This window comes from Hyperolius riggenbachi, chromosome 4, assembly GCF_040937935.1.
Source record: "Hyperolius riggenbachi isolate aHypRig1 chromosome 4, aHypRig1.pri, whole genome shotgun sequence".
NCBI classification, from domain to species: domain Eukaryota; kingdom Metazoa; phylum Chordata; class Amphibia; order Anura; family Hyperoliidae; genus Hyperolius; species Hyperolius riggenbachi.
The window spans coordinates 276124302-276147849 of NC_090649.1; the positions used below are offsets into that span (position 1 = coordinate 276124302).

At 42.6% G+C, this 23548-nt stretch overlaps 1 protein-coding gene across 5 annotated transcripts in view; it reads right to left on the reverse strand.

Moving 5' to 3' along the window:
* Positions 1-23548, reverse strand: part of CDK19 (cyclin dependent kinase 19) — a 502598-nt gene that overhangs the window by 14989 nt on the left and 464061 nt on the right. For 3 of the 5 annotated variants that reach the window (XM_068231302.1, XM_068231297.1, XM_068231301.1), the window contains 3 exons: positions 22014-22092; positions 14413-14658; positions 6717-7239 (listed from right to left, as the gene is read on the reverse strand). In XM_068231302.1, coding sequence (XP_068087403.1) covers positions 7117-7239; positions 14413-14658; positions 22014-22092 — 448 coding nt within the window. In that variant the 3' untranslated portion in view covers positions 6717-7116. Of the gene's footprint in view, positions 1-6716; positions 7240-14412; positions 14659-22013; positions 22093-23548 lie in introns of those variants that run through there. The other 2 variants (XM_068231298.1, XM_068231299.1) reach the window with 1 other exon arrangement.

The following is a 23548-nucleotide window of genomic DNA, read 5'->3' on the forward strand; positions in this document are numbered from 1 at the left end:
GGGGGTAAAGGGTGGGTCCTCAAGTGGTTAAGAGACCACAGAGGCATGGTCCTGTGCATAATGACATGCCTCTGGGTCTCGCTATTTCTGCCTCTAGTCCCCCCCGGGGGCTCCTGTGCCCCCCTGTAAAAAGTGCCCAGCTAGCGACAGTCTTCTTGTCGCTAGCCGTTAATTTATCTTCTGTATGTCATTCAATGTGCTCTCCCCTGCCTCCTGTGAGTTTCCTCCAATCAGAGGCTAAGCCACGACCCAGGAAGTACCTCCCAGGTCGCGGCTTAGCTTCCGATTGGAGGAAGCTTACAGGAGTTGGGCAGGGGCGGGGACAGAGGTGGGGGAGCGCGCATTGAATTACTTACAGAAGGTAAATAGGTGGTTAGTGACAAGGAGACTGTCGCTAGCCAGGCGCTTTTTACAGGGGGGCACAGGAAACCCGGGGGTGGGTGGGGGGGGGGGGACGACTAGAGGCGGCAATAGCAAGACCCAGAAGCATGTCATTATGCAAGGATATGCCTCTGTGGTCTCTTAAGATTTCAAATACCCGCTGCAGGTTCTCTTTAAAATTAAAAGATCCAGCAGCTAGATTTGTTTTGATAAACTAAAATATCTGGGGGAATACAGCATTAAACAGCTGAACAATAGTGAAGCAAGTCAATTGTTAAAAGCAGTAACAGCCCCATTTGTAAATCATTTCACTTTAAATCTGCCTATCTTGCACTGTCGGTCAATTTCCTTGTTGATAACAGTCCTCAAAATGGTCTTCAAATCAACACATTAATAAGAAGGTAAAATGAGTTTGTTTTTGCAAGTGAACACGATAAGTGCTTACCATCTGGTGGACATATTATAAAGGCAATATGAACCTCTGTTAGGATGCTCCTAGGTTTACATGTGCCATTCCCACATAAACAGCATCCTTGTATATAAAACCTTACTCATTGTTTAAGGAGTGCCAATTAAAGTCCACCGTATTAATTTCAGAATTTTAAGGATGTCATCTGTTTTGCGTAAGAAAACTGTGAATAGTGTCTGCTTACAACCCCCATGCAAAATTAAAAGGTCTTTGAACAGAAATTTGGAATAATGAATTCCGTGTGTAGCGGTATTGTGACACAACTCTTAAAAGGAACCCGAGGTGTGAGACCTATGGAAGCTGCCATATTTATTTTCTTTTAAACGATACCAGTTGCCTGGCAGTCCTGCTGATCTTTCTGGTCAGTAAAGTCTAAATCACTCACCTGAAACAAGCATGCAGGTAATCTTTTCAGATTTGTGATAGACATCTGATCTGCATGCTTGTTCAGGGTCTATGACTTAAAGTATTAGAGGAAGAGGATCAGCAGGACAGCCAGGTAACATACATTATTTAAAAGGAAATTAACATGTCAGCTTCCGAACCCCTATCACCTCGGGTTCCCTTAAAAAAGAAAAAAAAAGTTTGAGGTAAAACGTGTGCTTTCCAAATAATAGTCTACCTTAAAGGGAACCTTAACTGAACGGGGGTAGAGAGTTTCACTTACCTGGGGCTATTACCAGCCCCCTGCAGCAGTCCTGTGCCCTCGGAGCCGCTCTGGAATCCTCCGGTCCCCCGCTGTCACTTAGTGTCGTTTTTGACGACTCACCAGTCGGCCGGCCGCCATGCGTATTATTGGACGCATTCCCTACTGCAATTAGCGCTGTGCGTAATGCGGCTACGCGTATTTTTTTATGCGTTGCGGTCCGCAACATCGCTAATTGCAGTACGGAATGCGTCCAATAATACGCATGGGGGCCGGCCCAACTGGTGAGTCGTCAAAAACGAAACTGACAGCGGGGGACCGGAGGATTCCAGAGCGACTCCGAGGGCACAGGACTGCTGCAGGGGGCTGGTATTAGCCCCAGGTAAGTGAAACTCTTTACCCCCGTTCAGTTAAGGTTCCCTTTAACACCCTGGCATCCAGGAGGATTAGTTCAGGACAATATGATATGTAATGTAATAGAAAACAGTTAAACTTTATTTAAAAAGTAATGTTGCTGCCTTTTTTTACGAACCTTTTTATATACTATAAGCAACAAAACAGTACTGCTATATAACAATATATATTTAAATAACTTATTCCCATTAGTTGAAAATAAACACAGTATGTAAGCATGGCACTCAAAAACTAAACAGAAAACTGCTACACGGTGGAATTGGTACTTCAGGGTCTGTGACGATATGTATTTTGATGCTGTTCTAATAAATAGCAATAAAAGGCAAAGTTTAGCTACTTCTGACCCCTATGGCGAAATAAGTCTACATTCCATACCTGCAAAATGAAACAAGCAGTGGAAGGCACAATCATGGACAACATGGCTTAAGCAAAGAATCTTATTAGATTTACACTATCTTTCCTTATATAGACCTCCATGTAACGCAGAAAGGCAGAAATGCACTTGTCTTAAAGGAGTTGTCAGGCAAAAAAAAACAAAAAAAAAAAAACTAGCTGGTAGCAGGGGACTGGAGCAGCAGTGAGTGACTGCGAGGGCACAGGATGCCTATATGTGGCTGGTAGAAGCCCCAGGTAAGTAAAACTCATTTTTTTTTTGCCTGACAATTCCTTTTTTTTGCCTGACAATTCCTGACAACCTTCTGCTCTTTCTAGAAGCATCTTGTTAGGGCTGGTCCACATATGTGCGTTCCAGAGATATACACGTCAGCAGAATGAAGTGTGTCCGAAGGATTCCACTCCATTGCTGCCTATGTGTTAATGCCTGCTCTTTATCAAATGAATGGCAGCACATCTGGTGTCTGTAAAAATGTGTAGTGCTACTTTGCAGCACAGCAAACAGATTTGCAGCGGCAATAATATGTGGATGGGTCTATGCAAATACACAGATCTGCTGTACTTGTCCACTGCCTGTCCTGTGTCTGCTTTAGAGCAACACAGCAGACTAGATGCAGAGTGAGACTTGGTTCACATTATGCCACCACCACACAACTTTCTGTAATAAAACCAGGCTTTCCTGGATTTATGAAAAATGATAAGTATCTTGTTGGGGTGACTCTAATAACACACATTGTAATTCAGTAATCTTTAAGAAATTCACACTATGTTCTAATATAAACCATGTGAGTATTGCAAATTTTTATCACCTAGCATCAGAGAATATTTAGAACATCCAATCCAAATTTATTGGATAACCTATGTTTTCTAGGCCAGTGAACCTTATAGTAAATTGATCCCTATATATTCAAAACTGTTTAATCACATATTAATATAATTGTATAGCATTAAAAAAGTTACTACTACTATGTGTTTTCCTATATGTTGACCAATGTTCTTTATTTGACTTTAGTTCTACCTCATAGAAAGTGAAAAGAAGCTGAGTTGACTTTTAAATTTACTTAACTAGACTTCGCCTTTAGTTACAGTAAACATAAGGTGAAGAAAACTTAAGAAGTTATGTATGCCTGTTTATTCTGTTAGGTCAGACATTTGGTGGTCCCTTACTGTGCCTGACTGTCCCTCTGTGCTGCTGCCCTAGCCCCCATTCTGTCTACTCTGCACACTCTTTTTGCACACTGTTCCACATGGCAGCACGTAGCAGCTGCCGCCAGGCGTGTACTGCGCATACAAGGTTACTGATATTCCCGAACCGTGAATGCCCAGGACATTCTTGGCCATGGCTTCTCTGCACAGCCTTTCGGGAGCGCAATCCACGAGGGCGCACAGTGTGGACAGTGCATGCACCCAGCTCCAACTGGAACCCAAGCGGTGAATGAGGGTAAAGCAGCAGCAGGGAGAGAAGGCTGGGCATAATAAGGGGCTTCCAAGTGTCTAATGACCTAAGAGAATAAGAAGGTATGCATAACATTCAAAGTTTTCCTCACCTCAGGTACACTTTATCTTCTGGAGGTTATGATGAAAAATATTGGAAAGAACTATCAGTGCTGCCAATAGCAACCAATCAAATTCCCCTTATATGTTTCAAAGACAAATACAAATACTAAAATTGTACCATCTAACTGTATATCATCGAAACTACATTTTCACTCTGGGTCTTATGGTCCACAGACTCTGAAACAAACAGTACCTACACCAGCCAAAGCAAGCAAAAACTCATCTGCTCCTTGTTTACAGAGAAGTATGATTGTCTAGGAGCTACAGAGATATTTTTTCATAGGTTTAATTCCTGAAGCCTTTTGTTGTCAAGTTATTGATAATGTTACTATGCGACCTATATGTTTACATGTCCAATCTATATTTACACATTCTTATCACATAATACAACTGTATTCTTCTATTATGATAAATGTAGCTTTTACATTGCTTTAACAAAAAAATAAAACGTAATGCACAATAAATATTAAAGAATAAATAGGTTTAAACATTCCAACAGCAGGTTGGAAAGAGACCACAGAATGAAACTCTCAGTCTGCTGTGCCTTTGCAGGGCTGGCACCATTTTGATTTAGTCAAACACATGAAATTATGGATGTAAACAATGAATGGTATGCGTGCCCAACCTGGAAGAACATAATATTTGACATGCTCGGATGCACAATATCCTGTCATTACTGTACTGTAGCAGCCTATCACTCTGTTAGGAGCACTGTTGAGGTTTTCAGGTTCTTGATAGACTTGGAACTTGTTTCAAAAAACAGGCAAGAGGCACACAGGAACCTTTGTATTAAAGGGAATCTGAAGTGAAAATAAACTTATGATACTTATGAGTACAGGAAGAGTTAAGAAACTGCACTTATTATCTTTGCAAAAAGAGCTTCTCTGAGCTCTCCGACTAATTTAGTCAGAGAGCAGTGCTATTTTCTGAAGCATGTATACATCAAACAAACAGTGAAAGACAACTTCAGATAAGATTTTACTGCAGGTAAGTTCAAAGGGTCATTAGCTCTGCTTTGTTTCATAGTTTAAAATGCAGCGTGTAGTTTGTAAACTGCAAATATTAGAGAATGATGCAACATTATAAAAAAAAAAAAAACTATATAAACTGAAAATAAAAATATGAGACTCTTTTCCTTGCTTCTAATGGTCTATTAATGATCCGTACTACACATACAATTCATTATATCATAAGGGTTTTTTTCGCTTCAGTGTCACTTTAAGAGGTGTAAAAGATGAAATGTGCTTGTTGCCTATAGCAAATAAAAGAATTCTGCCTTTCAAATCCTTATACTGCACAAGAGAACTGAAAGGAAGAATGCCTCATATGAGGAAGAAGAACTATTCTTCTCTCAAAAACAATTATGGAAGAGGTTCCTATAGCATGTGAAGGTATAGAAGACTCATTATTTTCTACTGACTTGGTCAGCACATTATTCTAACTACTGTTTCAGCCATCGAAATGACTTCATTCCACAATAAACCATAATATTAGACATTTCATTATATCACAGTGCACCTCTGCAACCAAATCAGATACTAATATAAAACTAAAAAAAAAAAAAAGAACTGCTCATTTTTTCCCCCAACTTACCACAATGCAAAACAGATAACAGAAATTGTGGCCGATATGCTTTTCTCTCTCTATACAAGTTGAACTTTATGCAAAATAGCAAATGTGATGATGAATTGCACCCATTACCCAGAAGCCGACGCTTGTTGCATTATTGGGTTTCACAAGCTCTGATATTATGGGAAATCCCATTTTCATCACATTAAAACAATGTATTGATTTAATAAATCAGGATAGAAGGAGAGAAAACAGTACAATCATGGCTTCTGCATTTCCGCCTACCTAGTTCTATTCAGTATATCAGAGAGCTTGTAACAGCATCAGAGGCATACTGGAAAGAAGGAACAGCAAGACATAACAAATCTCTTTGTATGCTGGAGACCATAGACACAAATTGTCATTTAGAATTTGGATTGTGCTTGGGTTCCTCTCACCAAGTTTCCAATCTGGGTGAAGATTTGCCATCAGAAGCAGTTTTCCTACTTTTGGATACAGGTATACATAACTGATCATCAATGTTGTGCAACATTGATTCAACAATGTGAAAACAGCCAGTGGTGATTCTTAACTGCTTCACGCACTGGGTTCCCCAAACCTCCAATCACACACTGGTTGTCTCGCAGCTCTCAAGGTCGGTTCACCTTATGCGTGTAAAATTTGCTGGAGTATTAAGAAGCCAAATTGGTATGTTTTTCTTGTTAGCCTGGCCAGGCTCCACTTACTCATTACACAATTGGGGTTCGGTTCCCAGGAATTTGGGCACAAGGAATGTAAATAGGAAAACAAACTGTTGAAGCAGTGGTTGACAATTTCACCTGCCTGCTTTCACATCATTTTCGTTTAACCTATGGCTAGATTTAGTGCCTGCTGCTGCGTCACACACTGCACTGTTGTGACCACTGGATGGGATAAATTTAGTTAGCATTAATAAGGAGCTGGTAATGCAATAAATTGAAGATTAGCTGTACATTTTGTATGAATAGGTTAATGGTTGAGTTGTACAGATAAATTGTACTACTGTTTCATTTACTTCAGCCACTCCTGAGTTGGGTCCTGCATTTATATCATCGTTCCTGATGCAGGCTCATTGATATTTTTTTTTTTCATATATTTCTGTTAATTAAAAAAAATAAAAGCAAGATAGGAAATTTGGAACAACAAACGTTCCTTTTTCTTGACATCCATATGCAAAACTGCAATGTTCTGTGAACAGAACACAGTGCTTAAAAGGTGCGTTTATGTTTTGCTTTGTCTTGATTTTACAAATACAAAACTATACACATCTCAAAATCTTGCATTTGTCTTTATACAACATGGAATTCCATTCAGCAGCCTGATAGATCACTGTCAACGCTACAGCATGGAAAAGCTGCACAAAGAATATTTGTTTAAAAAAAAATAAAAAATCAAATGAATAGACAAGGTAAGTGCTGGCGTCAGATCACATTTTCTGAACCATGTGACTGCAACAAGAAACATAGGTAGGTGTAAAGAGGATCACTATTGAAAGATGTACTCCAGACTCTTGTTTACGTCTTTAAACAAGTAACTCAGCTGTAGTTCTGAAGTCCTTGAGTTTTCTTTCAGCATCCTAGAAGCACACAGATAGGGCTCCGTGCTTCATTACACAGGTGCATGTGCAGTACGCTGCTTTTAGTTTTCTTTTCTTTTACAGCTCACCTTCTTAGTACCTGTGAGACTGATGGTATTGTGAACTTTGTTGAGATGTTGTGGAGTAGCCCAATGTATTCTGGGGTTGAGAGGTTCCCTGAACATTGCTTTGGTAACTCAGACGGGATGTGGAGTGCTTAAAAATAAAACAAAATTTAAATGAAAAGATGCCCAGGCTATGCACACCAATAAATATAAATACAAGCAGCTCATTGCCATATAATACTGTAGCATTTAAAAACAGGTAACATATAAGTACAATTAACCTTTAAAGTAGACCTGAACTCTTGCACAGGACAAAAGGAAAATACAGATAAAAGCACCCTGTATGCATTTAGAGAGTTTAGCCCGTTTCATTCCCCCTCATTTGTGTCTAATCACAAGTTGTAATTTGATCTCTCCCCTGTCACATGACTGCCACAGCAGAGATGACTGAAGCTCATTTGAAAGCACGTTAACAATATGGCTGCTTCCATGAATCAGGAAGTAGAAATACTGCAGATTTGTTTTAGGATTTGTATCAGCTGTAACAGTTATTATGCTGTTGTGTATCTTTTAGAGCAGAGAAGACATTCTGAGTTCTGTTCTGCTTTAACCACTTGAGGACCCACCCTTTACCCCCCCCCCCCCCTTAAGGACCAGCGTTATTTTTTGTGATCTGTGCTGGGTGGGCTCTGCAGCCCCCAGCACAGATCAGGTTTCATGCAGAGCGATCAGATCGACCCCCTTTCCCCCCCCCCTATGGGGATGGTGTGCAGGGGGGGTCTGATCGCTCTGGTGGGCAGGCTAGTTGCGGAGGGGGCACCTCAAAGCCCCCTCTGCGGCGAAATTCCCCCCTCCCTCTCCTACCTGCTCATCCCCGGTGATCGGGGCTGCACAGGACGCTATCCGTGATGTGCAGCCAGTGACAGGACGTCCCCTGTCACATGGCGGCGATCCCCGGCCGCTGATTGGCCGGGGATCGCCGATCTGCCTTACGGCGCTGCTGCGTAGCAGCGCCGTACAATGTAAACAAAGCGGATTATTTCCGCTTGTGTTTACATTTAGCCTGCGAGCCGCCATCGGCGGCCCGCAGGCTATTCACGGAGCCCCCCACCGTGAATAGACAGGAAGCAGCCGCTCGCGCGAGCTCCTGATTAATCAACCTGCAGCTGGCGACGCAGTACTGCGTCGCTGGTCCTGCAGCTGCCACTTTGCCGACGCACGGTATAAGCGTGCGGTCGGCAAGTGGTTAAGGACAGTGTACAAGCTCTCCTATGTATTGTTACATTAAAACTGATGCTTGAGTATAAAGTATAAAACTCTGTATGCATTATAAGTAATGTAGCAGGCAAGCTAATTGTTCACCCCCTTTTTGAATTTGGTCACACACTGTTGCATCACCAAGGAATTAAACTTGTGTCTGTGACACTGGGCAAAAGAAATAGACTCTCTCATTTCAATGTCTACAAAATTCCTGACTGTACAAATATCCACCACCTTCATTATGACTCATCTATATCATGACTGGTACAGCCAACCTTTTTCCAATGGAAAGTACCATAAATTATTTATTGTAGATCACCTGTATGTAATCATGGGTTTGATGTATCATTGTAAATGTATAAGTAATAGAAATGTCCAGCTTTTGGTAAATCAGCTTCAAAATCTGCACCGTAAAGACCAGGGCTGGAGTCGGAGTCGAGGAGTGGGAGTCGGGGCAATTTTGGGCACCTGGAGTCGGAGTTGGAGTCGTTGATTTGATAAACTGAGGAGTCGGAGTCAGGAGTCGGATGATTTTTGTAAAAAATCCACAGCCCTGTTAAGTATTAGGCTAAGGAGTCGGAGTCGAGGAGTCGGAGTCAGGGCCATTTTGGGCACCCGGAGTCGGAGTTGGAGTCGGAGTCGTGGTTCCATAAACTGAGGAGTCGAAGTTGGAGTCGGAAGATTTTTGTACCGACTCCACAGCCCTGGTAAAGACAAAAATAACACTCTGGTCAACCCTATGAAAAGGTGACTAAAATAGGTACATCTGAGGAAGTGTGCTTTATGGAAAGGTAACAAATGGAGCTACTGAACATGAAAGACCATTATAAAAACATCATTCCCACAGTGAAGTATGGCGGCACAGCAGTGTGGAGGTATTTCTCTATACCAGGCCCTAAAAAAACTTGTGAATGAATGAATGAATAGGTACTAGGAAGAATGAATGGAGCAAAATACAAAAGAATCCTGGATGACGGCCTAATATAGTGTGCAAGAAACCTAAGCCTCGAGAAAACATCTGACTGACAATGACCCCAAGCATAAAGCCAAACACATAAGCATGGCGGTTACTTATGCAATCAGTTACTGTGTTTTATTGGTTATAATTAAGTTTACTCACTTTGCATATATCTATTTTCACCTCAACATGAGAGTGTAGGTCCACTAATTAGTGTAAAAAAAACTATCTCATATGACATCCCCACTATAACATGGGATGTGCTGGAGTTTCTGTAATGTCTATTTTTTGCTTCAGGTGAGTAAGAATGGTTTTGTATTACATGGAAAAAATGTGTCACTGTTCTGCCAAGTCTACTTATCTGACAACATAGAATGGAAAACCATTCAAGCAAGAACACAGAAAGACTGGTGACAAAGTGTCAGTTGTGAAAGACACGTTTACTGCAGTGTGTCATTTGCTCTCTTCCTGGTATATCTATTGCCAAGCTACAGAAGGGCAGTGCGCACATACAATATAGCAGCACATAATTATTCAGCATAACACATTTTACTAATAACACTTCATCACACACTGTTATTACAATTTGGTTTATCTGCCACACCTTCCTAAGAGGACCTTCACTGAATATAGCTTAATGAATGAAATGATTTTACCAATATTACTTTATAAGCATAAAGAGTCGTGAGGTAGTCTGAAATGTCAGCAGTGAACCGGAGGCAGGGCTAGAGCATTGGTGAGTGGCTGCGCGGGCACAGGATGTCTGTGGGCAACCATTAGAAGCCCTGGGTAAGTTCAATTTATTTTCCCCCGACCCCCCTACAGTATTCCTTTAACTTTCAGTCAGTAATGTGCGTTTACTTGATGCATACAAAAAGTGTTAAAACTGGCTTGGCCACTTGAGGTCTAATTTGTGAGTGAGTGACAGCTTGGCACTAAAAGCGTTAAGTACAGATCTAGTTTAAGAAATTCTAAGCTAATGAGCCTATATAGTCACAAGTACAGGACAACTATATAACCTGCATAGTGAGTTGCAAAAAATAGGTATTTAATATTACTTTGGTTTCATTTGTTTTGTTTGATCCAAGAATGTACTCTTTATTCGCACTGCGATGTTCATTTCAAATTCTTTGCATACTGCTGTTATGTTGTCAGTACACGAACACTATGTAAAGAGCTGGTGGAAATGTTCATTATTTATGAACACACCAGGAAATTGCAACTGACCTTGTAAGGTGAAGTGAAGCTATCAAGCACTAATGCTTCTGTTCATCCAAAAGTACAGTATTAAGGAAATACTAGTAACATTCTAGTAAATACTTTTGTAACATCTCTCTAATTATTATTGTGGTCTCAGACAATGGGTTCAGAATCCTCGAGAATCCACATAAACCTGAATAAGCACAGCCGGTAAAAATCACTGTTGCAAATCACAAAGGGGGTTATGTATTCACAGTCCAACACAGGGATGTAAGATGTAAGCTATAATGCATTCTGTTGACCTGCTCGATCAGAAGGTATGAAAGGAGTGGCAGAAGGCAGAAACTGTAACACATGGCACCTGAACAGTAGTCCTGCAGGACAACTGCAGCATTTTAACGGAAGTAATTACATAGCAGAACAAAGTAGGTATCTGTTTTCAGCACAAGGCTGAAGATTAGGGCATTAGGCCCATAATGTGTACAAACCCTTACTAGAATGCATTTTTCTTATCGGGTTGTAAGTAAACTACTGTTCCACACCACCTTAAAGGATACCAGAGCCCAAATTAATATGAGAAACATGGGGGAGCAGGCATGTATGGTGAGCCGTACTGATACTCACCGCTTCCCCACTCTCCATTCCCCCTCCCCCATCCTCCTAAATGCCCTCCTGGTCAGACAGGTATCTCTGCGCCTGCACTAGCCTGGCTGTGTGCGTCCTACAGTGCGCAACTGTTGCTGGGAGCGTTCTGCGCTTGAGGTCTCTAGGACGTCATGTGCAGAGCACTCCCGTCCGTGATCGCGCGCTGTATGACGTGCGCAGCCGGCCCAGCGCAGACCCGTGTGACCAGGAAGAGGGTGCCGGAGGGCATTTATGAGGACCGGAGGGGCTGAATGGAGAACGGGGGTGGAGCGGTGAGCATCAGGACAGCTCACCATACATGCCTGCTCCCCCGTTTCTCCTATTAATTTGGACTCTGGTATCCTTTAAATCTTTTCACAGGTTTTTATACCAGCTAGGGATGGTCAATGACATGGAAATCTTTCAGAATTAATGCATAATTATGCAAATTCTACATGTAAATTTAGGCAGCTTAAAAATTGCCTAATTGAATGCTACCTTGGCGGGATTTGATTGGACCATTTTCGAGTTGCATACATTTGCATGAAAAATGTGAAAAATCCTAGATCAACTCTCAATGACCATTGCTAATCACAGCTTCACAAGCTTCTGCTAAACACTTGAAAAAATGTTCTTAAAATGACTAGAAAGTGGACACAATCTCATCTTGCAAAATCACCTCGAAATAAGAAGTACGGTATGTTATATGCAACATTTGGTAAAATGTGAAGCGTGACATGAAAAATGTTTTAAACAGGTCATACCTACATATTCTGCAATTGTAAAAGCCAAGTTTTGCGTTTATTAACAAAACAACAAAAAATATAAGTATTCTTACTAAGCTATAAATAGAATGCTCCAGCCTGAAGGGGATTCTGGATATCTGTAAAGCACAGGTGTCATGTACACTCCTCATAAGTGAAATTGCTACTTACTACTACAATTTACAAATTATTACTGCTGCAAATTACTACTACAATAGCTGGTAGCAGAGGGAGTCATATGCAAATTACTACTACTTTCGAGTGAGACCATATCTTTAATTTGCGTGACCCAAATTTGGCAGTACGTGCAACTGTCACGCATGTTGGGTATGATGTGAGGACCATCCAGCAATGTGTGACACACAACAGTTCACAGAACTTCTTGTGGAGGAACGTTTGCAACAGCAAGTGACAGTTGGAACAGCCTGCCACCATCAAGGGTTGCACCTGTGTGCAAAAGCCAGCCATCCACCCCAAACCATGATGCACAGTGTGGGGCCAGTGTGACATGGATATGGGCTTTCCTCCCTAAACAACCCCGGATACCATTCATTGGTCCAGTTGCGATGAAGGTGACACCATGCCAGATGTGCAGTCCTGTGCCAAGGACTCAGTGGCACCACAGTGGCTGGCTACCATGTGTGCAGCGGTTTTTCATGCAGCCTGTTGCCAGGGTCTGTTTGCACACAGGCACAACCATAGATGGTAGCAGACTGCTTCAGGTTTGTCACTTGCCGTTGCAAATGGTTTTGATAGTCTGATGACAGTCTCTACTTGGTCCCTGGCTCTTCCTTCCATGTCTTGCACTTCTTTCTCTAATGGGTTTTGTCATTTATGATCTGCATATATCCAAAAATATTGTACTGGTGTATGAATTTCTTCTGTCCCCCCCCCCCCCCCTTTTTTTTACCTTCTGAAAGGATGTTATTTATATAGTGTAATAATGTTGCTATATATTTTTGGAATCCTTACAAACTTCTCTTTCTCTCTGCGTCTCGCTGGGGTCTATTTCTGTTAATGTTGCATGTTTGTACTATTGAATAAGCTGGACCAACTCAATGTTTGCTTTTACATGTTTGACATGTTTTATTTGAAAATCAATAAAAATTATTAAAACCAAATGGGTTTTGATGAGCCATTAGTCTGTGTACTCCCTCAGGTGCGTGTTATGCCCACTCCTTCTTTTTGGCGTGTTCTTTGCTGTTCCTGCGTCCTGTCATGTCAAACATCCCTGGATGGTACTCATGTCGTGCCCAACATGCATAACTATTGTACGTACTGACAAATTTAGTTCACGCCGGTCCATGATACGGTCTCACCCAAAACTGGATGTCAAGTGACCTGATATGTATGAAAACTTAGTTGTATGCATATGACTCTCTCTTCCACCCGTACTTTGATTTGCATATAACTACATGCATTTCTTCATGGTGTTCTAATTTCACTTGTGAGGAGAGTATATTAGTTGAGTTTCAGGTTTTTTCAAAGCTACCTTTGAACTAGAGTTTTGCACTGTATATACATCAGCATACACTTAGGCCTCTTTGCCACCAGGATGTTGCGTTTTAGGGGACGTTATAGGTCGCATAACGTTCCCCTAACGCAATGTCTGGTGGTGTTGTAGGAGGACGCTACCAAGAGCCGCGTTATGCAGCTCTTGGTGCGCCTTTTTTATGCTATGGGATGCGGAGACCACGTGACCCGCATCACGTGGTCCCGCTGGCCAATCGCCGCACAGAGCGGCCGCTCCAGGAAGTAAACACTGCACATCACTGAGTGCAGTGAATATTAATTAGCCATGTGGCTGGCCGCGGAAGAGGAGGGGAGACCTCCTCCTCCAACATTACTGAGCATGTGCAAACAGTCTAACGTGGCTTAGCCGCGTATAACGCACAGCATGCAACACTTTGTTTGAACGTGCTGCGTTACAATGTAACGCAACGTGGGCACTGTGAACAGCCCATTGATTTTTCATTGCTGTGCGGTGGGCTGCGTTACAGGCTGCACTAACGTGCGCCTGTAACGTCCTACTGTGAAAGCAGCCTTAAGCTGACCATACACTTATAGATTTCCACCCAATGTTCCAAAACAAATTGATTCCTACCATACACCGCACATCTATTCCAAATAGATTCCAGCAGGGAATCTATTGAAAATCAATTGAATTGCAGCATTGCATTGCTGGATGCAGTGCCTATCTACAGGCCTTCGATCTGCCAATGCTCTTGCCCCACCCCAAATTGTTTTAAATTTTCCATCCTGTCCCGTTTTAGACAAAATCAAAGATCTGACATGTTAATATTAATAGAAGATTAATCAAATCTGCAAGGAATGAAATGGGAAAATCGATAAGTATATGGGTACCTTTATACATATATTTAATCTCGTGTACATTCATTAGTCATAGGAAAAGATGTACAGGCTACTACCATTCACAAATAACATTTTCTGGAAATACCTTACTATATTGTTTGAAGCAATCAAACTCTACTGATTAGGCATAGTTACAAATGCGTACCTGATATTCAGAAGGCATCAGAGAGGGTCCACCAGAGTTAGCGGCTGAAGGCCCTATGCGTGGCTTCTTGTTTGGAGGTCCTGTGTTAAGACTGGAATCCTGGCTGTGTTGAAGTGCTGCCCCTGTTGCTCCTCCCCCTGCTGTACCATTAGTCTGACTACTGTTCTGCTGGACTTGCTGCTGCTGAGCCGCTGCCTGCTGTTGGTTTGTCGTTTGTTGCTGATGCTGATTTTGTGCCTGTTGATTCTGAAAAGGGTTTACTTTGTTTATTGAGTGAAAATGTATAACTTTATGGATAAAACTATTAAATACCAAGCAGCTTAACAAAGTAAACTCTTGGAAGAGACACATATAAAACAAATAACCAAAAGAAGAATAAACTATTTTCATGTGCCAATTCCTATTTTTATGTTTGCTGCTGTCTTTGGTTCTCCTGAAGCCCAAATAAATCTTGGCAACCAAATGACTGCTGGGGATCCCCTCCAATAAAGTATGAATAACAAGACTCTTCTCATTTGCCAAGTCTGCTAAGACAACATCTTTATTGCAAAAAAAAAAAAAGAAAAACTTTATGTGTAGAGCACAGCGCAAATAAAGTCTGTTCAGAGCCAAGCAGTCAACTACACAGTTGCCCAACCCTGTCCTCAAGGCCCACCAACAGTAAATGTTTTGCAGGAAACAACACACAATCACAGGTGACGTAATAATTGTCTCAGCATTACCTATCTCTGTGGATTTCTACAAAACATGCACTGTTGGTGAGCCTTGAGGACAGGGTTGGGGAACACTGGTCTACTACATTGTCAGTAGCTTCCATCGATTTAAGTAGCAGTATGACTTCCCATTAACTTCAGAAGTTTTAGTTGGGCTTTATTAGAAACAAAGACTAGTAACATAAACAACTGGAGAGCTATAACAATGAACTCTACAATGGTGGGCCCTGTAATAGGAAGCACTATAACATGCTCACTATAAAAGGGTGAAGTATAAGAAGCACTTCATTAGAGAACTATAAAATGGTTGAATGGGAAGTACTGTAATATACCGGTAATACAATACATTACTGCAACTTTAAAATCCCTGTAATTAACCTCCCTGGCGTTCTGATTCCCCAGGATTTCCGTGCAAAAAGTGGTTCAATTAATTTCCAATAATTTGTAACCTTTTCCTTTTTTTTTTGCAATCAATTTTTTTTAAATATTTAATTCAATACAGGTTATTGTACTGAATTCAACTGAAAAAAAATGTTTGCAGTGAGATGTTGATGACACTGTGTGACCCTCGTGTCATCAACGTCGATCGGCGGGGGACATGTCATCGCTGAGGGAGAAGCAAAATCCGTACATGGACATGGAAGACGGCACTGGGGAAGCAATCAGAGGTACGCGACGAGGGATCAGCACGCCAATGGTAAGTATAAGAACTAGATGTGAAGCCAGGTGTATAGGGAGCCACATGTAGCCAGATGTCAGGGTAACCAGGAGTGTAGCCAGATGTCAGGGTAGCCAGGAGTGTAGCCAGATGTCAGGGTAGCCAGGAGTGTAGCCAGATGTCAGGGTAGCCAGGAGTGTACAAAGGAAGGTAGGATAGAAAGGTGCTGGCACTGCAGCTAGGGGTTCAGGGAGGGTTGCAGGGGTGCAGACCAGGTATCCGGTGAGATGCAGATAGACCAGCGTGCTCAGGCTCAGATAGACATCATATGCAGGCAGAGAAAAGGATGAGAAATGCCGGCACTGCTGTAAACTGCTTGTTTATTCATAACACATGGTGCAACATCGTGGATTCAATTGTATGCATATTGAGACGTAACATACCGGTTTGCTGGTAAAGCTGTGCGGTGGGTGCTGGGGGATGAGAGCCTGGCTCTCATCCCCCAGCACCCACCGCACAGCTTTACCAGCAAACCGGTATGTTACGTCTCAATATGCATACAATTGAATCCACGATGTTGCACCATGTGTTATGAATAAACAAGCAGTTTACAGCAGTGCCGGCATTTCTCATCCTTTTCTCTGCCTGCATATAATAGCCAGGAGTGTAGCCAGATGTCAGGGTAGCTAGATGTCAGGGTAGCCAGGAGTGTAGCCAGATGTCAGGGTAGCCAGATGTCAGGGTAGCCAGGAGTGTAGCCAGATGTCAGGGTAGCCAGGAGTGTAGCCAGTTATGGGTAGCCAAGTGTGTAGCCAGGTATATAGGGTGCCAGGTGTAGCCAGGAGTATAGGGTGCCAGGTGTAGCCAGGAGTATAGGGTGCCAGATGTCCCCTCCCGATCCCCCCCCCCCCCGATCCTCACTTTTGGGCTGGGGGATCCCCCTCTGCGGGTGGGGGTATCCCCCTTCTGTGCGGAGGTATTTCGGGCTGGGGGATCCCCCTCTGCCAGCGGGGGGATCCCCCTTCTGTGCGGAGGTATTTCGGGCTGGGGGATCCCCCTCTGCCAGCGGGGGGATCCCCCTTCTGTGCGGCGTGCGGGTGGCCTCTACCCCTCCCCCCATCCTCGCTTCCACCCCCCCCTTCCCTGTCTAAGCCCTTGAGCAAATCGAACTACTCACCCAGGGGCCCTCTCCAGCGCAGCACTTCCTCCTCCATCGCGGAAGTCCCGTCTCTTTACAGTTACATTACGAGACTTGGTGACGTCACCAAGTCTCGTAATGTAACTGTAAAGAGACGGGACTTTACGATGGAGGAAGAAGTGCTGCGCTGGAGAGGGCCCCTGGGTGAGTAGTTCGATTTGCTCAAGGGCTTAGACATGGAAGGGGGGGGGGCGAGGATGGGGGGAGGGGTAGAGGCCACCCGCATGCCGCACAGAAGGGGGATCCCCCCGCTGGCAGAGGGGGATCCCCCAGCCCGAAATACCTCAGCACAGAAGGGGGATCCCCCTCTGCCAGCGGGCAGCAGCCCAAAATACAGTCGCACAGAGCGGGGATCCCCCCGCTTGCAGAGGGGGATCCCCCAGCCCAAAATACAGCCGCACAGAAGGGGGATCCCCCCGCTGGCAGAGGGGGATCCCCCAGCCCAAAATACAGCCGCACAGAAGGGGGATCCCCCCGCTGGCAGAGGGGGATCCCCCAGCCCAAAATACAGCCGCACAGAAGCGGATACCCCCACCTGCCCGCCCTAGCACATTCTCTCCCTAGGGATTCCCTAGGGAGAAGCATGCAGCAGCCTGCAGCAGTGCTGCAGATCACAGCGTGAGGGGAAAGTGCAGGACGAGCTGAGCTCGTCCAGAACATTTCTAGCAAGTTTTCTTTGGACAACCTCAGCTCGTCCAGAATGCTAGGCAGGTTAAATAGATTGAACTAGCATGAGGACCCTCGCCGGCTATTGCCCTACTCTCTGCCCTCCCGGGTTCCTTATCCACAATAAAGAAATCCATTTTCAGGTTTATCCTGACCTCAGCTAGAATCCTATAGCAAGGAAATGGCGTTCCTGTGAAGTTCCCACTACATCAGAACTCTTTACTCATATAAATGAGCTCATGAGACTAGATGACCTTACCCTTTTATCCCAAGACCAGCAGGACAAATTCATTTTTTAGATGGGGAAATCTGGGTAGATTACGCAGTGTCGAAAAAAGCTAAAGCTTTTTTTGCTACGTTCAAATTACCTGTCTGCCCCCTCCCCTAAATGTTTCAATTTTTCCATATTTACATCAGCATCCCCATACTAATACTGGTTATTGTTGTTGATTCTCTCATAACACATTTATCAGGGGTAATCGTTTTCTTCAAGGTAGTATTGACACAGATCACTATTTTATTTATTTGTATTTATTGTCTGTACAATTTCTAACAGCAACTGGACCCGTGTGTCCAACTTCAGTTCCTGCTACTGACCGTTTTGCCGAAAGTTTTTCTCTTTTTCTTGTTTTGAGTTCACATTTGAATGAGTTCTCTCCTTCCCCTTCTTTCACATTCTCCTCCTCCCTCCCCCCTCCCCCCCTTTCTCACATATAGGCTGATGAGCTTTGTCAACTGTGGATTGTGTCATGTTTGGGTTATCCTTAAATCTGTATTAAAGCCTCATCTACACGGTACAATTTTCCATCAGATCGACGGATCTATTAAATAGATGTAATAAGAAATTGCATCGTGTGTAGATGTTCAAATTGTTTCAGATCAATTTTGCAATAGATTTTGCTTTAATAATTACCCAAAATCTATAGCAAAATATAAGGCAATCCGATTGGACTGGTTGGAAATTATCTAATGCTGGAAATAGACGGTGCGTTTTTGTGGCTCGATTCTGCCACCCGATTGATTCCCCGCTCAATGTCGCGCCCGATTCTCTTATCTTCCATTCATTTTTCTTATCTTTACCCATTGTTCCCTATGCGAAATCGAGCGCGGAATCGATCGGGCAGGAGATCAGACATGTCGGAAATGATCAATCGAGCCATCTAAATGGCTAAAAAACGTACTGTGTTTTCCCAGCATAATAGATCAGTCTAATAGATCTGATCTGACAGAAAATTTTACTGTGTAGATGAGGCTTTACACTCATTTCTTATGCAAGTCATCCTGTTGCAATACATCTACCTTCACTGTATCATTGCCAAGCTTGTGAGAATTTTATGTCTTAAAAAATTTGTTCATTGGTACTTTCCCTTTGTACTGTTTTGTTATATAATTCATTTTTTTGCCCAAAAAAATTATTATAAAAAAAAAAAAAAAACTAGCACAAGGTTTTTTATACACATTTTTGCCAAGCATTTTTTAAAATCTGAATACTTTCAAGGGAATTTCATACGCTATTTCACAGGGTACTCCCTTATCAGCAGGATCTTAAGGTGTGTACTGGTGGAAAATGTACCCTGCATGGATCAGGAATCAATCCATCTAATGAGAGTTTGCTGCTAAGTGCTGTACAAACGTCGAAAAAGGGATGACGGTACGGTTCATGACAAAGCGACTTTGACCGGGATGGATAAGGAAGAAAACAATGCTCTCTGCTGAGATGATCTGGCTCCCATCTCAAGACAATGTATTGGGAAGGTTATACAAATGCTATATTCTCAGCAGAGATGACCCCAGCTGAGAACCCTCAACCATGTGTATGAGAGCCAAGGAAAGGAGAGTGGGCTACTACAACTCACCGGTATCACACTAGATAAGAGCAGGAAATCTAGTGCTGAATCGTAGATGGTAGTTAAAAAGGATGTTCTGCTACACCAACTGGCTGGATTGCAATAATAAACTCTTTATTCCTACATCATGGTACATACAGGTAAAAGCTCATGCGTTGTGGAACAAAAGCATGGCTCCTTTATCATCCTTTTCAACTACCATGTGTATGAGACTTAAAGTTGTCAACACAGGCACTACAATTGTCAGCCACAGGGAACAGAATTCAATATCTCAGGTTACAGTTTGGGGCTGAGTGCTGTACACATTTGTCAAGGGGCTGTTGCTATGTGAAGGAGAGGAAGGAAAACGGTGCAACGCACAATGAAGGATTTCCAGTGGGAGGGTTTAGGAAGTGCCTATTTTACCTGCTGTTAATTCACTTTTGGAGCTGCTGGGAGTGTTTATAGATACGGTACTGCAACCTTAGGTCTGGTCCAATTCCAGATGTCTCAGGGATACCACACATTTTCTTTCATTTCTGGAACAATTGTCAGCGGACGATGTGACATTTTTGGTCAGTTTAGACGTAGTTAGTCTTTATACTAATATTCCCAATGACGAGGGGGTGGCAGCAGTGAGAAATGTTTTTGAGAGAGATGGTGGTAATACAGACCAAATGCTGTTTGCAATAACCCTTTTGGAGTTTTGTTTGAAATCTAAATATTTCAGATGTGGTCAGGATTTTTTTCTACACGTACAGGGAGTTCCTATGGGGGCCCCGTATGCGCCAAGTTTGGCGAATGTGTACATGGCAGAGTTTAAGGCCAAATTTATGCTTGAGAATGATCTTTTTAAAAATTACAGCAGGGGCTTCTGCAGGTACATTGATGACCTGTTTTTTTGCTGGACAGGGCCCGAACAGCTGTTGCTTGATTTTTTCATGGCCTCAACCTCTGCCATGATACACTTAAGTTTACCCTGGAATATGACACTACAAAACTGCATTTCCTTGATGTGGACATTGAGATCAAGGGAAGTAACTTTGAAACTGATTTGTTTCGCAAAAGTACAGATAGGAACCACTCACTACTGGCTAGTAGTTGTCACCCACCATCTCTGATCAGGGGATTTCAAAAAAGTCAACTGATCAGAGCCCGTAGAATTACATCTAGTGAAGAGAAATATGTGGCACAATCTACTAGGATGGTGGGGGAGTATGTAGAAAGGGGTTACCAACGTAAGGAAGTGGAAAGAATAGCAGCTGATGTAGCTAGCATGGATAGAAAGGAGTTGAGAAAGAGGAAAGAGAGAAAAAATGACTACCAGGAGGGGGTACAGTTCATAACGTATGATAATCATGCAACAGACATTAGACGATGTCTGTTGGGTGCCTGGGCAGTGGTGGAAACTGACCCATTGCTCTCTAGGGTATTTCGTGCCCCCCCTAAAATGGTTTTCAGGAAAGGGAAAAGTGTCAGGGACCAGCTAGTGAGGGCTGACCTAAAGGATTCGAGGAACGCTGATGCCGCGTTTGTCCCTCGCCGCAGGGGCACTTTCCCATGTATGAATTGCCAGAATTGTTCCTCAATTATGTGTGGTGACTATGTCATACATACAACTAAGGGAACAAGAATTAACATTAAAGGAAAATTTTCGTGTACAACGTTAAATATTGTTTACTTGCTGAAGTGCCCCTGCGGCATGGGCTACGTGGGCCAGACTACTAGGGATTCTAGGAGGAGGATAAATGAGCATAGGAGTAGCATTAGGAATTACAAAAAGGAGGATAATGAGAAATCCAAGGATAAATTTGAATCCCCTGTGGGTCGTCATTTTTGCAAATGTGGACATGCAGTAGGCGACCTAAGATGGTGTGTGCTGGAAAAGGTGTTCTTGCAGGAGGGTGTGGACCCCCAAGCCTCCTTGTTGCGCAGGGAGAGTAGGTGGATTGATGACCTCGGAACTTTGGCGCCAAATGGCATGAATGAGGCATATAATCTAAAATGTTTCCTGTGATAATTATACAATGTGGCTTGTCTCTTTAAGTGTTCTGCCCGCCCCTTAGTGGGGTGTGTTTTAATTGTCTATATATGTGATTGTTGCACAAGTACTTGGTAAGCACTTGATAAAGACCATCTGGTCAAAACGTTGTGCTCTAGCACTGTGGTTCTGCGAATAAAAATTGGCCCATTGGCCTAAAATCCAGGTCGAGACCAAGTCTTTCTTTACTTGGACTGTTGTTGCACCCTTGGTGGATACGGGTGTGGACTGGTTGACTTTCTGGTGCTGTATTAAGAAGTGGGGTTGTAGCATCAAGGTTTTACCTATACCAGGGTTTAGGAAGTGAACAATGCACTTAGCCAAGATGATCTGCCACTTCGGATCTCTTGACGACGTATCTGTGGGCATCCTTATGCTGGTTTCTCAGCAGAAAAGGCCCTGACTGGCCAAAAACACTCCAGTGTGTACAACAGCCTTTAGAAAAACCCAGCTAGCAAATACTGTAACACAGCCATCATCTTACAAAAATATAATATACCTTTTCAGCTTTTTCTTCTGGCTCATCTTCATTTAAAAATTCACGTTTAGGATATGGTATCTGGCACCCTGCAAATACACTGATAAAACACTATAATTCACAACATGCACTTGCATGAAACAGATAACAATACTATTTCCGTGCATTTTAAAGAGGAACTGTAACCAAGGATCCTCATCCCAATCAGTAGCTGATACCCCTTTCCCATGAGAAATCTTTACCTTTTCTCAAATAGATCATCAGGGGGACCTGCATGGATGATATTTGGTGTAACCCCTCCCACAGTGTGATGACAGGACCTTGGTCCTGACATCAAACAGTGGTAGCCTTTTGTTGCATTGTGGGAAACAATGGCTCTTTCCAACTACCAAGCAACCAGTATCTCCCTCTCTGCATATGTATAGCTATATATTTAAAAAAAAAAACCACCTTTTAGCCTATCGAATTCTTAAAAGGTGTGGTTATAAATAATGGGAGTTGGTGCGGTCCTTTTTTTTTTTATCTCTTTTGCATGTCTGCCAGTAGTAAAGATAATGACGTGCAGGCTGATTGTGGATCAAACAACATGAACAAATTACATGCTGAATATCAATCATTTCTTGATCTATTCTGTTCTCGAACTTCTCACTTTGCAATGTATTGATTTATTTTTTTCCCTTTTCCCTAAAGTTCCTCTTAAAATGTAACGAAAACATCCTGTTATATTTTGTAAAGACTGGTTTCTTTAGCATCAAAATTGATAGATAAAATGACTGTTTTACACAGCATTGTGCAAAGTGATACATGAATATACATTTTTGTTGGGTTATTGAATAAATAATGCATGGCAGTAGCAAAAGTAGCTGTGCTAAGAGCAACTGTGTTAATAATAAATTGTTGAGAGTGATCATCTGTGCAGATTTCTGTCTGTACAGGTGTACACCATACATTATATTTACGTTCTGTTGGGAATAAATCTATAATAATAATTTCCTAGCCATTTGCTGTATGTAGGCATCTCCGTCTGCCCCAGACACAGACCCTCCTGCCCCTCTGTGATTGGCCGCTGTAATTAGCCTTGGCACTGAGTGGATGGCGCACATACGTGGGCAGGATAACCTGCGCAACATCCAGAGAGATGGCATGTGCACTCCTGCCCCTTCCAGCAAAGCACACACCACCAGCCAGTTTGTAAATAGTTTGCTACTAACACCAAATGTTTTCAAGTTTCTATTAATCAGATTGTCCATTTACAATATACACACCCTAATCACCAAATTTCGTAAAATTATTTTCTGGAGCATTTTTTTGAAAGTAAATGCATAATTATACTGTAAGGCCATCAAAATTAACGTAAACCAATTTGTGAACATCAGAGGTGATTAGGAGGACTATTCTGGATTACTACCTTACAAGCTACACATATGAGCTCTTGGAACAGTGGGTGGGTACAGGTTCTTAAAGAATCTTATACACCAGCCTACAAGAAGTGTTAGATACTACTTTGATTTCAGCACATTGTTTCTGGTGCTGTATTTTTAGTGCACTGCTATTTT